Below are 22530 nucleotides of genomic sequence, written 5' to 3' on the forward strand. Positions count from 1 at the left end.
GCTGACTTCAATATAGCAACAATGATAGGCAAAGGTACATTCCATGCTATGGATGGAATCAAACGTGTGACTCCAGGGAGAGCAACAGAACATCAGAAAGTAACTAAACACTCTGTCATGCGGAGCTTGACTGAAACACGAGGCGCCCAAAAAATTAATCTGCTAACATTCTGAAGGCAGAATAGAATTGGAATTAAAGAAATTGTTCTGCAAAATGTCTACTCAGAACAATCATTCACTAAAGCAACAGCGCCTACAAAGCACGATTTTACTTTGACAATGGGAAAGGTTTTATGGCTTTCTATTTCTGCATGGCTATGTTTTATGGAGAGAATCACAACTGGAGAACCTTATACATAATCAAATGTATTAGTGCTTCCACTCATCAACAACCTCCCCACAGATTATAGCACTATTTTAACTGCAGGTTGGCGCAGTGGTTAGCACACTGTACTTGCATTCGGGAGGACGATGGTTCAAACCTGTCTCCGGCCATACTGATTTAGGTTTTCTGCGATTTCCCTAAATTGTTTCACGCAAATGCCGGGATGGTTCCTTTGAAAGGGCATGGCCTATTTCCTTCCCAATACTTGCCCCATCTCAGCTTGTGCTCCTTCTCTAATGACCTCATTGTTGATGGGACGTTAAACACTTATCTCCTCCTCCTCCTCCTCAATTGCCATCATGGAGAATAAGACCACAAAGCAAACATGTATTGTGACGTCTGATCAACCACTGTACATGAAAGCTAAAGATATAGTTGCAGTGGAGGCTAATGGAGGGAATGAGCTGTTCACTAGCGCAGTTATTCGATTAGGAGGCTTTCACTTGATAATATTTTTCCTGGGAGCAATAGGATTCTTAATTAGAGACAGTGGACTCTCTCAACTTTTGGAGACTTTATATGCTGCAGCTTCTGTTCCCCATATACTTTCTGGTCGTATACACAAGGGCAATTCAAGCTTACTCTGCAGTCATGTGTGCTCTTTCCACCATAATACTGAAGGAAATGGCAGTCATTGAGGAGGAGAAGCAACATATTGAAGACTGTATTTCTGAAAGAGTGGAAATGGCGCATCTTTCAGTGATTTGGAAACAGATCAAGTGATTGAAAAGTTGAAAAACAAATTTGCCAACACAATGGATTCTATTAGGCGAAGAGGGAAAACTTCCCAATTGTGGATACAATACATTCAGCTTGTCATCTTGGCATTGCATTTCATCCAAGCAGAGCATATGGGGAATTGGGAGCTCCATACTTTCTCTATGCTAAGGTGTGTCATTTGCACCTCCAGGACATGGATAAATTGAAAGAAACTATGAAACCCATGAAGTTCGACAAATTCTCCAAGGACAGTTTCTTCATGGTTCGAAACTCTGGTAAGTACTGGTGTGGAGTATGGAGTGACATGACAATAGAACAAACGCTTATGAAAAACCTGAAGAGTGTTGGAGGTGTTTCACACCGAAGAGATTTCAGCGATAGTGTGTTGAACCAACAGATTTGCAGTATACCAATAGCCAATCACTAATGTGAAGCTATGGAACAGTTCTGCAATTTACATTCGGTTACGAGTGATCAGAGTGTTGAACTGAGGAGTGGGAGAATTCACAGAAGATTTCAACTGTGGTTGCAACAACACACTCCATTTGCTTATAAGGAGCAATTGTATCCATTAGCATCTGAATTGGTAGCTTCTCTGGAAGTAAACTGCAACAAAGGTGTGTGTGTTGGTGAAGAAGCTCTTTGAAGAATAGTTACTGTATCGTCAAAATTTGGTTCTCTGAAGCTTAAGCGATGCAGCATGGTTAGGACAACATGTGTGTCAATTGTTAGGATTAAAAACAAATATAACTGAAGTAGATACAAATCAAGTTATTTTAGAGAATACTGTGCATGTTTCATTCACCTGATGATTTAAAGGATTGCTTCCCATACGAATTGTCGAGTGTACCAATGTCTCTGTTGGACTGATGAGGAAAACAAAAAGTTGTCATTGTGCAATCTTTTTGATCAAGTACCTAAAAGGAATATTGACAATAATGAATTGAAGTTCATTGCTATAGATGCAGGGTTTCTTATCCTCCACATCGTGTGGCCCGAGAATGGAACTTTTGGTGACATTTATAAAACCTTAACAGCCCATATTCAGAGACATTATAAAGATGCTGCTGCTGTTGTATTTGACGGATATTCAGAAAGCTCTCTGAACCCAAAGACTACTGAATGACAAAGGTGAATGATGGAATGGATCTCATGAGAAATTTTCTTTGATGACGAAACATTATGCGTTGAATTACAGTTTGCCTTACTTAATAACCTCAGCAATAAGGAAATGTTTATTACACAGCTTGTGCAAAAACTAGACAGTTTTGGTATTGAAACCGGATTGTGGATGACGATGCAGATGTTGAAACTGTTGCAAAAGCAATAAATGCCTAAAAATTTTACCAGCAAGTGATTATAGTGGGTCAAGATGTAGATCATCTTGTGCTACTTGTCGATCTCGTTCCAAATGACACAGACATAATTCTAATGGAGGAAGGTAAAGAAAGGTAGCATCAGGACAAGGTGTTACACTTCCAAAGATATACGTAACTCCTCACTCATTCATGAATGCTAGAATTCAATACTGTTTCTTTAAGTAGTAAGTGGTTGTGACAGCACATTCGACCGGTATCCCCAACTTCATAATATTCCACAGATATTTAACGCTCCTGTTTGCTCTCCTGATACCACTGCAAAAGCAGGAGAGATATTTATACTCTCTCTCTACACAAAAACAGTCCTGATGAAACTTAAATGCCATCGATTTAAATGTTTGTACTTGTGGGTCAGGCAAACAACGCTGTCATACTCTCTCATTTGCCACCCACTACTGATGCAGGACACCTCCAGTCTCACCGAATTTACCTACAAGTCCAGCTATGGCTGGGGAACAACTTGGGCTGGAGGCAATCAAACTCATCCCTCTCCCCGATTCACATGAAACAACCACCTTCTCCAGAGAGAATACTGCTACTGATTTCATGCGGCTGCACTCAAGGCTGTGAAAGAAAGTGCAGATGTGTGAAGACTGACCTACATTGCACAAAAGTGTGCAAAAACTGTAGTGGACAAAGCTGCACTAATGTGCCTCACAGAGATTAGACAGATGAGTTGGATGATGGTTTTATGAATTTATTTGTTTGATAGATATTGTGGTATTTTCAATGTCTAAATGCTGTAATAGGACTGTAAATATATTACAACAAAAGTAATTTTTGATTAGTTTTACAGTAATTCTTAATTTTCATGAAAAATGACTTTCATTCCAATAATTAAAGTTGCATACTTCTAACGTAAACTACTATAAAGCAAAATTGTTCTGTATAGAAAGAAGTCTGTTTCAAAAGAAATTTCACTTTCTTTCCTACAAACTTTAGCACTCAAACTAATTACCTTGCTTAAACATGCACCTGACCTCCTCCAAGTAGAATTTCACCAGAAATATTTTCTGTCATATACATAACTTCGTTAAATGAACGGTTTTCTGTGAAGTTTGGAAGAAGGAAAATAAATTAAATTAAGGGGTTGGGGAGGGGGAAACTACCCCAATAGGGGAGGAAACTTTTTTGTTTTTTACTACTTCATTCCCTAAGAGTGTTTTCCCAAAGTTTCAAAACTTTATAAATTTTTCCCCTCATTTTTCCTAATTTTCCTGGACTAATCAGTTCAGAGGGCAGGTAAGATGGTGGAAAGCTATCCATCCCTGCCACTCCTTTAAGTACAGATGATGTTCTGTAGCTGTTGATAACATGTTTATTGAAATCAAATGCCTTTTTTCTTTTTTTAAGTCATTAGTCTTCTAACCATTGCGATGTGGCCTATCAAGAATTTCTCTCTTGCGCTAACCTCTTCATCTCAGAGTAGTGCTGTGCCCTGAAATAGTTTGGTGTGAAAACAATAAATTTTTAAATTTTAATTCCAGTTGCGGCCAGGTAGCAAAGGCCCCGTTGTGGAACGTGCTAACCAAGTAAGCCACTGTGCAGTATTATCGACATCACACCAAAACATTTCTGCCAGACAAGGTTGCTACACTGGTCACAGCCGAGGTGCATAGAATCGTGAACATCACAACACAGTGAGACCATGAGTTAAGTAACATTTTGTAACTAAGAGTACTTGTATGCTTCCAAGGAACTCACACATTGCAAATTTAGCCCAGCCTAGCAACCTGTACTCAGGATGTGCAAGCTTGGAAAAGCTGACACAGCAAGTCTATGGCAAACCTACTACTTCCTCAGGCAGGACTATGTCAGAAATGTAGCTGTAAGCCTGGCTCAAGTCATTTAGCCATGCAGTCATTCTGTCGGTGTCTTGAACCAGAGAGAATGACAGGGTTTTGAGTTTCTGAGAAGCCACAGCTACCATTGGATGACGAAGATTAGCTGGAGACCTGTCCACTGATAGCTCATCAAGTTAAGGCAAGAAGTGTACCTACCATACCCATGGTGTGTCAGCTGCACGACTTTGAGAAATCTCACTGATGTGGGGAACAGATGCCTGGCCAGCCTCTGCCACTCTGAGGGACTATGGCCGACGGACTGCAAGCTGTTTACAATCTGGCTTGGAGGCGCACCTTCATGGCCTCCTAACCACTTAGGTATCATTGGCCAACATCCCGGTCTACCGCTGTGGGGCGACCAGGACACTGCCGCTTGGCATCAGGAAACTATCGCAACCAAGTGCACGACATGGGGACAATAAGTGTGTGTGGCGGCAACTAGCTGACACTACTTCAGAGGGCTTGGATGGGCCACACTTGTCTTCATCTGCTGGCGACCCACAGAGCACCATGGCAGCTGTGGCCTGTGACCCAAGACAATGGACGCAGCCAGCGTGATCGGGATGTCAGCGCATTCCATAATGCGCTTTGTTTGCTAGCATGCAGTGTGGAGCTGAGGTGGGCTGGAGTGTTTTATAAAGCTGCTTGAATGAACAACTGTCAATACTATGACTTTTTAACTGAATGTTCTGGCATTAATCTGTGCTTACCATTTTTCTCGCACATCCTCATGCACAGCAGCCCAGAATAGACCAGGCCATCACAGTAGATTCGCACCCTATATCCTTTATAATTTGTTGGATTTATTCCAACCTCCTCCTTTCTTTACAGTTTTGGCCTCCACAGCTCCACTAGTATTATGGAAGTTATTTTCTGATGCCTTGGCAAATGTCAACGTTTTCTTTTCTCTGCCACTTCTGCTGAGAACCACCACATTACTTATCAGTAATCGCACTTTTCAACGTTTTTCCTACATCATATCCTAAATTTTTTTTTTTTTCATCTACATCTATACTCCGCGAGCCACCTTATGGTGTGTGGCGGAGGGTACTTATTGTACCACTATCTGATCCCCCCTTCCCTGTTCCATTCACGAATTGTGCGTGGGAAGAACGACTGCTTGTAAGTCTCCGTATTTGCTCTAATTTCTCGGATCTTTTCGTTGTGATCATTACGCGAGATATATGTGGGCGGTAGTAATATGTTGCCCATCTCTTCCCGGAATGTGCTCTCTCGTAATTTTGATAATAAACCTCTCCGTATTGCGTAACGCCTTTCTTGAAGTGTCCGCCACTGGAGCTTGTTCAGCATCTCCGTAACGCTCTCGCGCTGACTAAATGTCCCCATGACGAATCGCACTGCTTTTCGCTGGATCATGTCTATCTCTTCTATTAATCCAACTTGGTAAGGGTCCCATACTGATGAGCAATACTCAAGAATCGGACGAACAAGCGTTTTGTAAGCTACTTCTTTCGTCGATGAGTCACATTTTCTTAGAATTCTTCCTATGAATCTCAACCTGGCGCCTGCTTTTCCCACTATTTGTTTTATGTGATCATTCCACTTCAGATCGCTCCGGATAGTAACTCCTAAGTATTTTACGGTCGTTACCGCTTCCAATGATTTACCACCTATGGCATAATCGTACTGGAATGGATTTCTGCCCCTATGTATGCGCATTATATTACATTTATCTACGTTTAGGGAAAGCTGCCAGCTGTCGCACCATGCATTAATCCTCTGCAGGTCCTCCTGGACTACGTACGAGTCTTCTGATGTTGCTACTTTCTTGTAGACAACCGTGTCATCTGCAAATAGCCTCACGGAGCTACCGATGTTGTCAACTAAGTCATTTATGTATATTGTAAGCAATAAAGGTCCTATCACGCTTCCCTGCGGTACTCCCGAAATTACCTCTACATCTGCAGATTTTGAACCGTTAAGAATGACATGTTGTGTTCTTTCTTCTAGGAAATCCTGAATCCAATCACAAACCTGGCCCGATATTCCGTAAGCTCGTATTTTTTTCACTAAACGTAAGTGCGAAACCGTATCAAATGCCTTCTTTGATTCCCTTCTGCTCTGATTTCCCCACAGTCTATGCTTCATTACCATACATGCTGTGCTCCATACACACATCCACACAGTTTTATTTCTCAGTCCTATGTTTGCTACTTGTATACTTCTTTTGGCCAGGAATACCATCTTCACCAGTGATAGTCTGCTTTTTATGTTGCTTGGTGTCTTGTGTTATTTTGCTTCCTCGTTTCCAAGGTAGCAGAATACCTTCCTTTCTTGTACTTCCTGGTCCCCAATTTTTATGGTAAATCACTCAATAATCTCATTTTTGCCACTCTTTATTATTTTTATCATTCTTCAGCTTACTCTCAATCCATTTTCTATGCTCTGAAGACTGTAAATTCAATTCAGTATGACCCGTAATTCTTCCAACTTTCACTGAGGGTAATAGTGACGTTAGAAAATCTTACCATTGATGTCTTTTCACCCTGAATTTTAATCCCAATCTTGAACCTTTCTTCAATTACCATCATTGCTCCTCAATATAGACAAGATTACATCCCTATCATACACCCTTTTTAATGCAAGCACTTGATTCTTGGTCTTCCATTCTTATTGTTCTTTGTTGATACTTACACACAAAGTATTACTCTTCTTTCCCTACAGCTTATAACAATTTCTCAGAATTTCAAACATCTTGCACAATTTTACACTGTTGTACACTTTTTTTAGGCCAACAAATCCTGTGAATGTTCTTGACTTTGCTTAAATAATGCTTCCATTAACAAGCGCAATGTCAAAACTGCTTTGTCTCATACTGTTACCTTCCCAAAAACCAAACTGATCGTTACCTAACACAGCCTCAATTTTATTTTCCATTCTTATGTATATTATTCTTGTGATACAATCATTAATAATATTGTAGTTTTGTTCAGACACTGGCTGAGAATCATTCTCAAGTGTGCAGGGAGTTTATGCAAAGGATAGCACAAACATATAATATAACATATAAATTCAGTTGAAATGCTCATTGTGTACTGGAACAAAAACTGCACTGCCAATGATGTATTCCATCTGAATTTATACAGTTTTTTGGCAAATTTTGTACTCAAAACAGCATTTTTTCCAATGTTTCCACTTTCAAAATGCAACCTTTAGCAATGACTAATCAACCTGGTGAATTTCCTACACCGTTTATGAAATGTGATACACCCAGAAAAAATGAAAACATTCCTTCATGCCCCTTAAGCTACCCATTATTTGCGAGTAACAAAAACATTTTCCTGGTTGAATGAAGAGGGTAGCATGTTATACTTCTTGAATTTCATTTATGCCGACAAAGGGAAGTCAAACTCATCTGTAAAAGGATACATGAATGGTAATAAAACAATATAAAACTTTTTATTTCCTTACCATGTACTCATCATCATAACCTTCTTCAGAATCTGGTTGACCAGTTGTAGGATCACAATCTTTGACTACAAACTTAAGAGTAGCACTGAAAGTACCTATAGAAGAAAAACAAAGAGAAAAATGAATATAAAAAATCACTTCCATAGACCACATAAAAAACAGACTTCAATTGGAAAGTGCTACGAACATTGTAGACCTATTGGAGCAAGAACCAAAAGGTCACTACCTAGTAAAATAGTGATGTGATATTGATGGCAAAAAGTTCTGAATCCTTTGAGCATATTTTAGTCAACATTTCTTACAAAAAACACTGAGGCTTCTAGTAATTTATCATTCAGTGTTTCTTGGTTGATAAATATCAAAGGGCATTGCATTAAATGACAATCTTAATTCTCAAGTAGAACAGTAAATTGTGACTGGAAAATTTAAATGAACTCTGCCAATTTTATTCATCATAGTGAATACTCATCAAAAATAAGGGACAAAATTTATAAAATAGCTTTAAGGCTAATCCTAGTGTATGGTAGTGAACTCTGGGTGTAAAAAAAAAACACTCATGAACAGAAACTCCGTACAACAGAAATGTGCATGTTACAATAGATGAAAGCAGTAACACTGAAAGATGAATTACACAATGAATTAATGGGTGATGTGTTTAAGGTTGTCTCCATACATGAAAAAACTCATAATCCACGATGAGATTGTGTGCTAACGTAACACTAAGACCTGATGTCCATGCCCTGGAAAAGGGCCTTTACAAAGTACAAAAATGAGATGGAGATAAGAGACCTCACCCAGCTGGTTAAGGAATATCCACGGTGATATGAAGAGATTACGCCTTAGTGAAGATGATGCCTACCAGCGGGATAGGTGGTGCCTCATGGTTAGGGAAGTCAAACTCTTCAATGGGAAAGGTGAGGACGAGAAAGAATGCATAATCTGGAAACTAAATAAAAATTAAATTAAATTGTAGTTAATACTTTACAAAAATTGATCGAATATTTGTGTGTGAACTGAAAATAACAGTGTAATAAATTATCTGTAGGGGGAATCCGTATGAAAATTCAGAGTAGTAATTACAAGTTATAAACACATTTAACAGTTTTCTCATTACATTTACTATTAATTCAATGTAAGCAAAAATGGAAGGCAACTGCAGCTGTTCACTCCTTTCTCTATCAATTATTTCAATAATGCTCCAATAATAATTTAATAATAATATACTCCCTCTTGAGTTTTACAAGACCCCCCCCCCCCCCCCCCCACACACACACACCATCATCATCTCCCCTCTCCACCCATAGACAGCACTATTCAATTTTAGAGAAGTGCTGATTGTAAATAGTGTTCCTATATTTTTAGCCAAATTCAGGACATTTTCAAAATAATGCACAAAAATTAAGGACAACATGGTAAAATTCAGGACATGTTAGAATTACCATCAATACAGGCTTAATAATATACAATTTTCACATAATTAGCCGTAACACTGGTGAGGCGTTAATAGCAGTATTGCATATACATTTAGGCTGTAAATATAAACAGAAATTTCACACATTTTGCATTACGCAATGGTACAAACTCACTGGTACTTGAATAGTACATTTTTTGGTATGTATTTCCTCCAAAAGTTTATTTTTATTCTGTTTACAATTTTGGAGCCCACACAAAGAAGGCTAACAAATGTGGTTTCTGTCAGTGTCAGAGCTTTTATTGTTTTTAAGTTGAGTGTTTTTTCATCTGTACACATACTTTAATACTGAGAACACACTTTTTTTAGAAGCATTAAAACATGGAATAGCTAGGAAAATTCAACCAAATTACTAATATGTTCTGGGACAGGGGCAGCCAAGAATTCAGTTTGAGAGCTGTGGCCTGGCTTACACACACACACACACACACACACACACACACACTGATTGAATTATTGTAGCACTTTCGCAATCTCACTGTGGAGATGTCAAAATGCTCCCTGAGGAAAACAATGTAGACATCCTGGACAGTTGTAACATAAGGGATTTTTTCTTTAAAACAGGAACTAGACCGCAGATCAATAAGTTACAACTGTACATGCAATGGGACGCTTTCAAATGAAATGGCAAATGATCTCGAAAACAGATGTATGGCTGGCACTGTCCTCTAAACGTTTAGAAAACTATCCTCGTGATTCTTTCAAGGCCACAATGAATTCTTCACACTTCATGTTTTCTTTGGTGCTACTGAGCTTAGGGCTGTGTTTGTCAGAATTTGTCCCATCTATAATACAATTTTCTTTTTAAGGACATCCCCATCAAATCAGAAATAAGATGTTTCTCATCTTGCACTGTCTTACTATGGGCAGTGTACAGTGAAGTCCATTTCAAATGTTAGGTCAGCAATTCTTTCCAGATGTTCTTATTTTAGTGCCTGCACTCCTCTTTCATTCATAAATTCAAAAATAGCTAGCTCTCTTGAAAACTGTTGCAACTGACAGTGGAATAATGTGCGAGACTTCAGAAATTTTACTATTCATACTACCAATTTATTCACGTGCTCCATGCCTGCAATATTGCCACAAAGTGCTAGTTGATGTACAGAACAATGAATCTCTTGTCAATTGTATTTTTTTGCTCTTTCATTGTCAACTAAATCTTGAAATTCTTTCTGTATGGTGCTTTAATGCTGTTTCATAGCAAATTTGTGATACCAGTCAATTACGGGAAGGTAAGATCTTTCTCATCCTTCTCCTCTGCAATTTCCATTCATTTTTAAAGGCCTGCGATGATCAATTGCTAGACTGGCTCTTTCTGTACCAAAAGCTACTCAACCTGTGAACTTCTTGTTCGCCATGAACAAATAGCGAAGTAAACAGTATCGACTACACGATTCTGCCGAATGGAGTAGAATCATGCTAACTGAAAATGCCACACTGCAATACTAAATGAAACGCCACTCTGTACCAGGTACTTCCGAAGAGGGCTGAGCAAACCTGAGACAGGTGAAACCTTGGCCTACACATCCAGCTCACATGCGTTTTATCAAGCTGTGGCTAGCCCTATTCTAGGCGCACTCACTCCTTATGTAAATGAGTAAAAATTTGCTGTCATTTTTCAATGATATTACAATTTGCTGGACTGATTGAGGAGGGTTATGGGACTAAATAGCGAGCTGGTCAGCCCTGCAATCCAAAATTTAAATGCGTAAGACAGAGGCATCTGCAAAAAATGGGTGGATCCAGCCACATGGGTCACACTATAAACACACACAGTGGAAGCTGTAAAATGGTAACTCAAATACAAAAGCTGGAAAAACAGAGGGATAAAAGAGCGGTCTTCATACGGGGAGTGGTCATGGGTCCCAGACCCAGAAAAGAGTAGAAGCCCCAACCACAACTGCCCTGCCCCTGCTCCAGGAAGAAAGCAAAACCTTGTAAATGAAAATAAAGACCACTTTCAGAAGGAAACTGAGGACCAGTCAAGTCATCTGTGAATTGTCCGCTAATACTAAAGGACAAGGAATTTGGGAAGCCATAATTAGTATGAAGGGTCAAAAGAAGGGGACATTCCACTGAAATATGGGATACCATCAGTCTGGCTCTATAATCACATTGTGGGGGTGGCTCGTTACGCAAGAGTAAAAAATTGGGTGAGCCTGGTATGACCGATGCTTACACAACATAAGACAGTGGACTACTACTGAGAGGAGTGGAAGGAAGAGCGTGAAACTGTAGTAGTTTCCTTGATTGTGTGAAGTTTATTACTGAGAGCAGAAGCACACCAGATGTCATTTACCTTTTGGGCAAAAAGCGATTTGATGTGAATCTGCATACCTGCAACTGGAATCATCAAAAGGGAATTTGGGGGGGGGGGGGGAAGTATCTGGCTCTCTAGCCAAACAGTCAGCCAGTTCATTCCCTGGGATGCCCTCATGACTTGCGACCCAGAGAAAGGCAATTGAGCAGGCAGTATGGCTAAGGGCAGAGAGAAGGTCATGGATAGCAGAGACCAAAGGGTGATGACAGTAGCATCAGTCTACAGCGTGCAGACTGCTCACTGAGTCAGTACATATAAAAACACTGTGAAGGGAGGCCAAGTAACAAAATGGAGGGGCCTGCATTAATGGCTAGCAGTTCTGTTATGAACACACTAGATGATACCGGCAATAAATGGTGTTCCATGCCAGCAGGACACACAAAAGTGTATATTGACTTATCTGTCATTTTAGATACATCAGTGTAAAAGATGGCAGCATCTTGGAACTCTTCAAGGATGGAACGTACAAGATGCTGATATATCATAGGGGCGACAGAGACCTTAGGACCCTGGAATAGGTCAGTCCTAATCTGTGGTCGAGGCACAATCCAAGCGGGGGGCCTGGGGGGAGCGGGGAAGGGGGGGTGCTGAGCTGCAGAAGGAAATAGGAAATACGTGATACATGAGGCCCTCTCCAGTAACCAGAGATGGAGATCCCAATAGATGGAAGTGAGACACATTCCAACCAGCAATCCCACCCAAGGGCAGATAGCAGGTGAAAGACACCTCTTGTTTGTAAAGAGGACGGGGTACAAGGGATTATTATTATTATTATTATTATTTTTTTTTTTTTTTTTGTGGGGTTTAAGGGCGCTCAACTACTGAGGTCATTAGCGCCCAGTCACAATTGTTAGAGCACATGGAATCTAGTAAAACTCAAGGGGAGGGGGGGACACCAGAAAGTCCTTACAAAGATGCAGATAAAATAAGTAAAAAAGTTAGATGTCTTTGGACAAGCCAGTCAAAGTTATAAAACGCAGAACACGAGCAGCTGCTCGAGCGTCATCAGCTAAAATATCCGGTAAAGTAGATGGCAGGGACAGGACAACACGAGATTGACTAAAGCGGGGACACGACAATAAAACATGGCGCACTGTTAATGCTTGACCACAAGGGCACTGCGAGGCTGGGTCACCGGAGAGCAGGTAGCGGTGGCTAAACCGGCAATGCCCAATCCGCAACCTGGTCAGAAGGACCTCTTCTCGCCGAGATGGTTGGGAGGAGGTCATCCAAGCAGTTGGGAGCGGTTTTACTGCCCGGAGCTTGTTTCCTTGGAGGGATGACCAACCATCCCACCACAACGACACAAGCCTCTTACAAACAACCCCACGAACGTCAGATGACGGGACACAATGGGAGGCTGGCCGAGGCAGGAGGACTGCAGCCTTGGCTGCAGCACCAGCAGCCTCATTCCCAGGCACTCCTACATGTCCGGGAACCCACAGAAAGCTGACAGGAGAACCATTATCAGCGAAAGAATGGAGGGACTGCTGGATCCGTTGTACCAAGGGATGGACCGGATAGGGAGCTCCAAGGCTCTGAAGAGCACTGAGTGAATCAGAGCAGAGTACATACGATGAATGGCGGTGACGGCGGGCATACTGAACGGCCTGATGGAGAGCAAAAAGCTCGGCCGTAAAGCTGGATCATTGGTCGAGGAGCCAGTATTTAAAGGTGACGGCCCCGACGACAAAGGCACAGCCGACACCATCGTCAGTTTTGGAGCCATCGGTGTAAATAAAGGTGTGACCGGCAAGTCGAGCACGAAGTTCGACAAACCGTGAGCAATACACTGCAGCCGGAGTACGCTCCTTCAGGAGTGAGCTGAGGTCGAGATAAATATGAACCGGAGCCTGGAGCCAAGGTGGTGTCGGGCTCTCACCCTCTCCAAAGGTGGTAGGGAGGGGAAAATCCAATTGTCGAAGCAGGCGACGGAAGCGGACTCCAGGGGGCAACAGGGCAGACACATACAACCCGTACTGATGGTCGAGAGAATCGGCGAAGAAGGACTGATAAGAGGGGTGGTCGGGCATCGACAAGAGCCGGCAGGCATACCGACACAGCAGTATGTCGCGTCCGGAGGTCAATGGTAATTCGGCAGCTTCAGCATAAAGAGACTCGACGGGACTAGTGTAGAAGGCTCCGGTCGCAAGACGTAACCCCCCGATGGTGGATGGAGTTGAGACGGCGTAAGAGGGATGGCCGAGCAGACGAGGCTCCCATAATCCAGCTTCGATCGGACTATGGACCGATACAAGCGAAGCAGGACAGTGCGATCCGCTCCCCAAGATGAACCACTAAGAACTCGGAGGACATTAAGGGAACGTGTACAACGGGCCGCCAAATAAGAGACGTGCGGAGACCAACAAAGTTTCCTGTCCAATGTCAGCCCTAGAAACTTAGTTGTTTCCACGAATGGGAGAACAACGGGACCGAGATGTAAGGATGGCGGAAGGAACGCTCTATATCGCCAAAAGTTGATACAAACCGTCTTCTCTTCAGAGAACTGGAAGCCATTTGCCACGCTCCATGAGTATAGGCTGTCTTGACAATGCTGAAGGCAGCGCTCCAGGAGGCATGTTCTCTGGGCACTGCAGTAGATCGCGAAGTCATCGACAAAAAGAGAGCCTGAGACATTAGATGGAATGCAATCCATAATTGGATTGATCGCGATGGCAAAAAGGGCTACGTTCAAGACTGAGCCCTGAGGCACTCCATTCTCCTGGAGGAAGACGTTGGACAATACAGAACCCACACGTACCCTAAACTTTCGATCCGTTAAAAAGGAATCAATAAAAAGGGGCACGCGACCGCGTAGGCCTCACCTGTGCATAGTGCGGAGGATACCTCCTCTCCAACAGGTATTATAAGCCTTCTCCAAATCGAAGAACACGGCTACCGTTTGGCGCCTTCGCAAAAAGTTGTTCATGATGAATGTCGATAAGGTCACAAGGTGGTCAACAGCGGAGCGGCGGCGACGAAAGCCGCATTGGACATTGGTAAGTAGCCGTCGAGATTCAAGAATCCAGACTAACCGAGCATTAACCATGCGCTCCATCACCTTACAGACACAGCTTGTAAGAGAAATGGGGCGGTAACTAGAATGAAGGTGTCTATCCTTCCCGGGTTTGGGTATAGGAACAACGGCGGCATCACGCCAACGCATGGGGACCTGACCTTCGGTCCAGACGCGATTGTAGGTACGAAGAAGGAAGCTTTTGCCCGCCAGAGAAAGGTGTGCCAGCATCTGAACGTGAATGACATCTGGCCCCAGAGCAGAGGACCGGGACAGTGCAAGCGCACGTTCGAGTTCCCGCATAGTAAAGGGGGCATTATAAGTTTCCAGATTCAGCGAGTGGAAGGGAGGTCGCCGAGCCTCTTCTGCCTCTTTCCTGGGAAGGAAGGCAGGGTGGTAATGGGCGGAGCTTGAAACCTCCGCGAAAAAGCGGCCGACGGCGTTGGAGACAGCCACAGGATCAACAAGGACCTCATTACCTGAGGTCAGGCCAGGTACCGAGAAGTGGGCCTTAATGCCCAACAGCCGGAGCAGGCCACCCCAAACGACAGAAGAGGGAGTGAAACTGTTAACGGAGCTGGTGAAAGAGGCCCAATAAGCTTTTTTGCTGTCTTTGATGACTCTACGGCATTGCGCTCGGAGTCGTTTGTATCCAATACAATTCACCAACGTAGGATGGCGGCGAAAGGTGCGTAAAGCACACCGTTGAGCACGGATAGCATCTCTACAAGCCTCATTCCATCAGGGGACGGAAATGCGACGTGAAGAAGAGGTAGTATGAGGAATGGAACGTTCAGCAGCATTGATGATAACAGCCGTGAGGTATTCGACCTGACTGTCACAACTGAGAAAATCGTGGTCCGGAAAGGTCGCCAGGGAGGAGTAAAGTCCACAGTCAGCTTTCGGTATGTTACAGCTCGAATGACGTGGGGGTGGGGTGTGGCGCAGCAGACGAACGACACAGGGGAAGTGGTCGCTCGAATAGGTGTCAGAAAGGACATACCGCTCGAACCGATGGGCAAGAGTGGTAGAACAGATCGAAAGGTCCAAGTGGGAGTAGGTATGAATAGAGTCCGAGAGGAAAGTCGGGGCGCCAGTATTGAGGCAGACAAGATTGAGATGGTTGAAGACATCTGCCAAGAGGGAGCCTCTTTGACAGGATGCAGGAGAGCCCCAAAGGGGATGATGGGCATTGAAGTTGCCAAACAATAAAAACAGTGGAGGAAGCTGAACAATCAGGTGCATCATGTCAGCCCAACTAACTGCGGATGACGATGGAGTGTAGATGGTACAAACTGAAAAAATAAAAGCAGAAAGAGTAATACGGACAGCTATTGCTTGGAGTGGGGTGGTCAATGGGATGGGATGGTGATAGACATCATCCTGAACGAGGAACATGACCCCACCATGAGCTGGGATACCGTCCACAGGGGTGAGGTCATACCGCTCCGAGGTATAGTGGGTAAAGGCAATACGGTCAGTTGCGCGCAACTTGGTTTCCTGGAGACCAAGGACGAGCGGACAGTGCAGGCGGAGGAGCAGTTGTAATTCCTCCCGATTAGATCGAATACCTCTTATGTTCCAATGCAACAAGGCCATCGCTAGTCAAAAAAAAGGGGGAACGAGACGGGGGTAGAGCTGGTCACCTCGATGGCCGCGGAGGGCCAGGTTTCGAGGGAACAACGCTACAACCGGCACGAGGCGGATCCTGTTCCATCGAGTTGTCACCAGCTGCGGCTGCTGTCCTGGGTTGCGTAGGAGGGGCAGCATCATTTGCCAACGAGAGGCCAGCTGAGCGCCTGGCAGCAGAGCGTCCCGGCGAAACCTAGGACGGCCGGGAGCAGCGACTCACGGATGGAGCGTCAGATGAAACGTGCCAGGGTGGAGAGGGGGATAGAGACTTCTTCTTGGAGGCCTTCTTGGAAGTCCGAGGAGGCACAGGGATGGTGGGCTGGACCCGAAGAAGGTCCTCACGCGCGGGGTCCGTTTTGGAACGCCGGACCTCGGAAGCCGGGGTCCAGAACGTTTCCCTGATGGACGCCTGAGAAGAGGATCGCTTCTCTGGCGGCGGGGGGGCGGGGGGGGGGGGGAGGAGGAGGAAGGGTGGCCCCTGGGGCAGAGGGGGCAGGGGCCGCGGGGCAGGAGGATTTGGAGGAGAGGGATTTGGGAGGCGGAGGCATAGACCCCGGGTGGGGGGAGGAGGTGGAGGGGGGACAGGATAGGGGTGAGGATACTGTGGAAGGAGTGGACACGACTGAGGCAAACGAAGTGGTCAACATCATGGGATGGAGGCGGTCATACTTCTTCCTGGCCTCAGAATAAGAGAGGATCCAAAGTTTTGAGTTCTTGAATCTTCTTCTTCTTCTGATACGTGGGGCAGTCTAAGGATCTAGGCGAGTGTATGCCAGGACAATTAACGCACCAAGGTGGTGGGGTGCATATATGTTCCTCACGAAGAGGATGCCCACAATCGCCACAAAGGGGCTCAGCCTCACACTGTGACGACATGTGCCCAAAGCGCAAACACCGAAAACAGCGCATAGGAGGTGGGACGTAAGGTCGCACGTCGCACTGGTAGCACATCACCTTTACCTTCTCCGGGAGAATGTCCCCCTCGAAGGCGAGGATAAAGGCCCTGGTGTCGATGCGACGGTCTTTGGGGCCGCGCTGGACTCGCCGGACGAAATGCACGCCTCGGCGCTCCAGGTTGGCCCTGAGCTCCTCATCAGATTGCAGCAGGAGGTCCCAATGAAAAATAACCCCCTGCGTCCTATTCAGTGCCACATGCGGGACAATGGACACTGGAATGTCCCATAGTCGGTCGAACGCCTGGAGCGCCACCGACTGTGTGGCGGAGGTGGTCTTTATAAGAACGGACCCCAAACGCATTTTACTGAGAGCCTCGATTTCCCCGAAGATGTTCTCGATGTGCTGAACAAAGAACATGGGCTTGGAGGTGGCGAACGTCCCCCAATTGGTTCGAGAACAGACCAAATAGCGGGGGAAGTACTTCGCCCCAAGCCGGCGGGCCTGTCCTTCCTCCCAGGGAGTGGCCAAGGGGGAAAGGGCAGGAGAACCAGAACCAGAGACAGTACCTTTCTTTTTAAAAGACTCGGCCGCAGAGCGACCTGATACATGTTGACATTTCATCTGCGAAACGTCCGCCCCGATACCACCCACTCCGACCAGGGGCTCTCCCCACGGGTGCCACCCAGCCTCAGCAAGGGCCACCTGGCAGGATGACCGTTGCTGGGAGTCCTGATGCCCCAAGGAGACGGGCATCTACTCCTTGGCCGACGTGGGGAGGGTGCAGCTCAGGTATCGGCAGTACGATCCCTGTGTTGTCAGGGGGCTACAACCTAGAGGGTACACGACGACCCCACCACAACGGGCTGGCTACCGTGCTGGATTTCGGGTGCCATGGAAAGTCCATCATGATCGTAGGTGCAGATGGGGATGCACTATGGGCATAACTTGTACAACCCATCAGGCGTTTAGGCCCAAGTTGAGGAATAGTGGGTATGGTTACAACGCCGTCACAATGCTGAGTGCCAAGGTCTTAGTGCACTGAGGACCAGTGGTACACCACGTAAGGCGTCCTTCCCCAAAAGGCTCGTACTTCTGTAGAATTTTGAAAAATGGAGGTCAAACCCCAAGGGGGACCATCACATGGAAGGCCGAAACGGTTGAAACTCCTTTTAGTCACCTCTTACGACAGGCAGGAAGACCTCGGGCCTATTCTTACCCCGGACCCGTAGGGGGAGGTACAAGGGATGGTCAGGGTATTGTCGATTGGCGATTGCATTAAAAACCAGGAGTAGGCTCCATCGTATTTGTAGAGGGGGAATTCCTGCTTCTGTGAGGACGCTGTCGACGGAACTAGTGCGAAAGGCATTGATAGCTAGACACATCCCATAATGATGAACAGAGTCAAGTATTATCAGAGTGGACGGGGCTGCTGAACCATAAACCTGACAGCTGTAATCTAGTCTGGACAAAACCAGAGCATAGTAAAGGTGGAGAAGAATAGCACGGTCTGCACCCCAAGATGTGCGCGCCAGGAGGTGGAGAGCATTAAGCTTCTGCATACATGTAGTCTTCAGGTGACAAATATGGGGCACCCATATCAGCTTTTTATCAAAAAGAAGGTCCAAGAAACAGAGCTCCACTACAAAATCTAGGTGCTGGTTGCCTAAATAAAGTTATGGATTGGGGTTTACTGCTCTACGGCAAAACCACACAACCCACATTTTGATTCAGAGAACTAGAAGCCATGGGAAAAGGCCCATGCTGAGGCCCATCAGATGACATATTGGAGCTGGCATTCCGCAGGTGCTACTGAGTGGGATGTGCACCAGATGCAAAAATCATTGACATGCAGTGCCGGGGTAACCAGAGGCCTAACAGAAGGTACAAGTCCATTGATAGTGATGAGGAAGAGTGTGACACTTAACAAAACCCTGTGGGATACCATTCTCCTCAGTCCGAGGGTGCCGAGTGAGGTGCCAACTCAAACCTGGAAGAGCCTGTGGGATAAAAACTTGCAGATAAAAATCGGAATGGGGCCTGTGGATGCCACAGTCATGGAGGGTAAATAAAATGTGACGGCGACAAGCTGTGTTGTGTGCCTTTTGTAGGCGAGGTGTAGGTGGTTAGTAAAAGCCTGTTGGATTGCTGTTTCCAATCTGAGTTAATGGTCAGTTGTAGATCATCCTTCCCGGAAGCTTCACTGATATGGGGACAAAATCCCTGAGATTCGAGCACCCAACATAATCAGAAGCTAAACATCCCCTTGAGCAGTTTACAACGTGCACTGGTCAGGCTAATCAGCCATAGCTTCCGAGTGTCACAGTTCCTCCCGGGTTTAATGATGGAGATACAGGACGTATACGTGGACAAGGAAAAAAAGTTCCCGCATTTTTCCTGGATGTCCCAGTTAAAAATGGCACTTTTTCCACGTAAAGTGATAGAATGCTTTCTCTCGGTACCATAAAACTTATCAACCCTTTGAACGGTGAAGGTTTTATACACTGGCGTAGAACTTCCCAGTGCTTCAGAAAATGAACATCCCCTCCCAGAAAAAAGGAAGACATATTTTGGAAAGATATTTCATGGGCTGCAGCATGTAGCACATATGATCTCGCCAGCCGACGATAGCAGATACTCAGAGCATAGGAATGTGACGTAGTCAGTCAATAGCAACCAACATCGCTGTTCAGTAGTGCAAACACACATGAAACGTTAATGGTTTAAATTAAAGCACATAGTGCAGCTACTAGAAAAGCTAAACTTTCACATGTAATACTGGTCTATTTTGCAAGTGTTACACTTTAATATACATCACACAAATGTGTTAGTAACATTTTAAATAATACGTAAACGTGTGGGCTCGAAATTCTGCTAAGTGGTTGGCCCTCACAGTGTTAAGCTTTAAATGAGAATCAAATGATCTGTGATTCAAAAAATTCAAAGCACATTTGCACATGTAACATAATTCATCCTGTGTAAAATGAAATTTACTTATTCCCGCGACCTGTTGGAATTCGTTTCAGCAACTGTCAGTGAGCACCAGAAAACGGCTTTACTGCGAATGCACAGCTACGATGACATAGAAAGCTCACATGTTTGTACCTATATAACGTTAAGAGATCTAACGTTATGTCATAAACGAAATAGAACATCAGAGGGTACTCAAAGAGCATTGGAATTTCGTAGCCCAGACTTAAATGCATAATTCGGCTGAAAGTGCACATTCGTATGTCCATATTCACAAAGAAGTAGGCCCCAACATGATACGAGGGTTGGAACTTAAATAGTGGCAACTATTTATTCACGACTGATACAAAAGAGTTACATATTTACACCCGTTACTGTCCTTCAAAGCAGTCACCAGCATTGTGTAGAACCCATTGCCAGTGATGTGGAAGGCGTAGAATACCATTAGCGGAGCCGGTTCTATCTAAAGTTATGGTGATTCTCGTGTACGACTGTGATGGTGTTATCCTAATGCATTACATTCCTCCATGGCAGACCATCAATGCACAGTATTACTGTTCATTTTTGGAGCACCACCTGCGACCAGCTTTGGGAAAGAAGCGGCGACACTTTCTGCGCAACCCACCCATGATTTTGCACGACAATGCGCGGGCATATACAGTTCGAGCTGTGGCTGCTCTGTTCGGTCGATGAGACTGGGAAGTACTATACCATCCACCATACTCCCCAGACTTAAGTCCTTGTGACTTTGATTTGATTCCAAAGATAAAGGAACCATTTCGTGGCATTCGCTTCAGAACTGTTCCAGGGATTCGGCAGGCAGCAGACCGCTCCATTCGCACCATCAACAGGAAAGACTCTGCTAATGGTATACCACGCATTCCACATCTCTGGCAACGGGTTCTATAGAACGCTGGTGATTACTCCCGAACAACAGTAACAGGTGCAAACATGTAACTCTTTTGTATTGGTCGTGAATAAATAGTTGTCACTATTTAAGTTCCAACCCTCATATTAAGCTTTCCAGTGTGGTTATTGGGCTGCAAATCTTCTTGGAGTACCAGTACTGTATCATCTCATCTTTGGTTCTTTATTATGGCATAATGCCATATGCACCAGGGGATAAAAACGGACACTTCTAATTCAGCAAGCAGTTGACACTAGCTAATACCATGGAACAGAGCACTTCATTTCAAATCAATGAAATGCCTCTGTGAAAAAGATTAATAAAAGCCAAATTTCTTAGCAAGTTGACAAAAGTAACTTCAGTGTTCAGCAATGCAATTAACGCTCGACTGCCAAAAATCTGGAAATAAAATAAACTCAAGAGACTAAAACTAATAACATATCTTAGCCTTCCGTAAATACATGAATGTATTTCAATTCACTTAACTGCTCTCAGACACAGAAATGTGTTTCGTTTTCATTTGACAGGAGAGTTGCAAACAAAGAAGAAAAGCAAAATCACTAAACCTAAGCACTGGTCACGTGGAGACTATCACCCTCTCTGCTGCAACTTAGACTGCTCTACGCATGCGCCAATCTGGCAGCCTCGGCTAGCCAGAAGAATTTTTGTGCTAGTGTCTGGCTGCTTGTTGCTACTGCTGCTACAGCTAACAGCCGTACTTCAAGTAGCCATAAGCGGGAGGGAGCAGGTACTGCTCATACGCGACCCAACTGCAAATGCGCATGAGCCCGCTGGCAACTTCTCAAATGAACCTAATGTAAACTGTCATGATGTCACTGTTTGTTGTTATGAAGTATTGCATAGTCTTCGTCCTAAAGTCTTCGACACATTTTTGTGTTGACGGGCACTTGTGTGTGCACTGTGTTTTGTTGTTGGAAATGGTGCACTTCCTTTGGAACTTGGTTTATTTCGGTTTTCTTTCTCTCATTTATGTTTTATTGCTGCATTATTATTCTGCAGTAGCGGGCTAGAGTAAAATTCTTTGTTAAAGTCTATCAGTTCTTACCAATCAAAACTACGAAAGTTTAACTGAAAACTAAAACAATGAAAAATACCTGAAATACCGGATTTATCCCGGTTTTCTCCCAGATGAAAAAATTTCCGGGTTTTTCCCGAATTTCCTGGGGTGTATACATCCTGAGATAACTATGCTGATTCGGCATTGGAAGGGAAAGGCACCTGTAAGCCAAATGCGGTTGAAGACCTTGAGTAGATGTTGCCTCTGGGTAATGTCCAAGTGTTGGATCACTTGGTTGTGGATGGAATCCTGACCTAGGGCCATGTCATGTGAAGAGGTAAGAGCCTGCACGAACTCCCATTCAGTGAAGGGTTCATTATAGGCTGCAACTTTGTGGGGGTTGGAAACAGAGGAATGTTTCTGCCTGAGAAAGGTAGCAGGATAGGAAAAAGACGTCGATGCTGTCGCAAAGTGTGTCATGAGGTGTTCAGCAAGGGCTGATGGTTCAGTAAACAGAGCACCCTGTAAGATATGACAGTGGA

At 44.5% G+C, this 22530-nt stretch overlaps 1 protein-coding gene across 2 annotated transcripts in view; it reads right to left on the bottom strand.

Annotated features, from left to right (window-relative positions):
• LOC124604998 (coatomer subunit gamma) overlaps nt 1-22530 on the bottom strand; it is a 117375-nt gene that overhangs the window by 14810 nt on the left and 80035 nt on the right. For both annotated transcript variants that reach the window (XM_047136526.1, XM_047136527.1), the window contains exon 14: nt 7761-7855. In XM_047136526.1, coding sequence (XP_046992482.1) covers nt 7761-7855 — 95 coding nt within the window. The remainder of the gene's footprint in view (nt 1-7760; nt 7856-22530) is intronic.

The sequence above is a fragment of the Schistocerca americana genome, chromosome 1 (genome assembly GCF_021461395.2).
Source record: "Schistocerca americana isolate TAMUIC-IGC-003095 chromosome 1, iqSchAmer2.1, whole genome shotgun sequence".
Classification (NCBI taxonomy): Eukaryota; Metazoa; Arthropoda; class Insecta; order Orthoptera; family Acrididae; genus Schistocerca; species Schistocerca americana.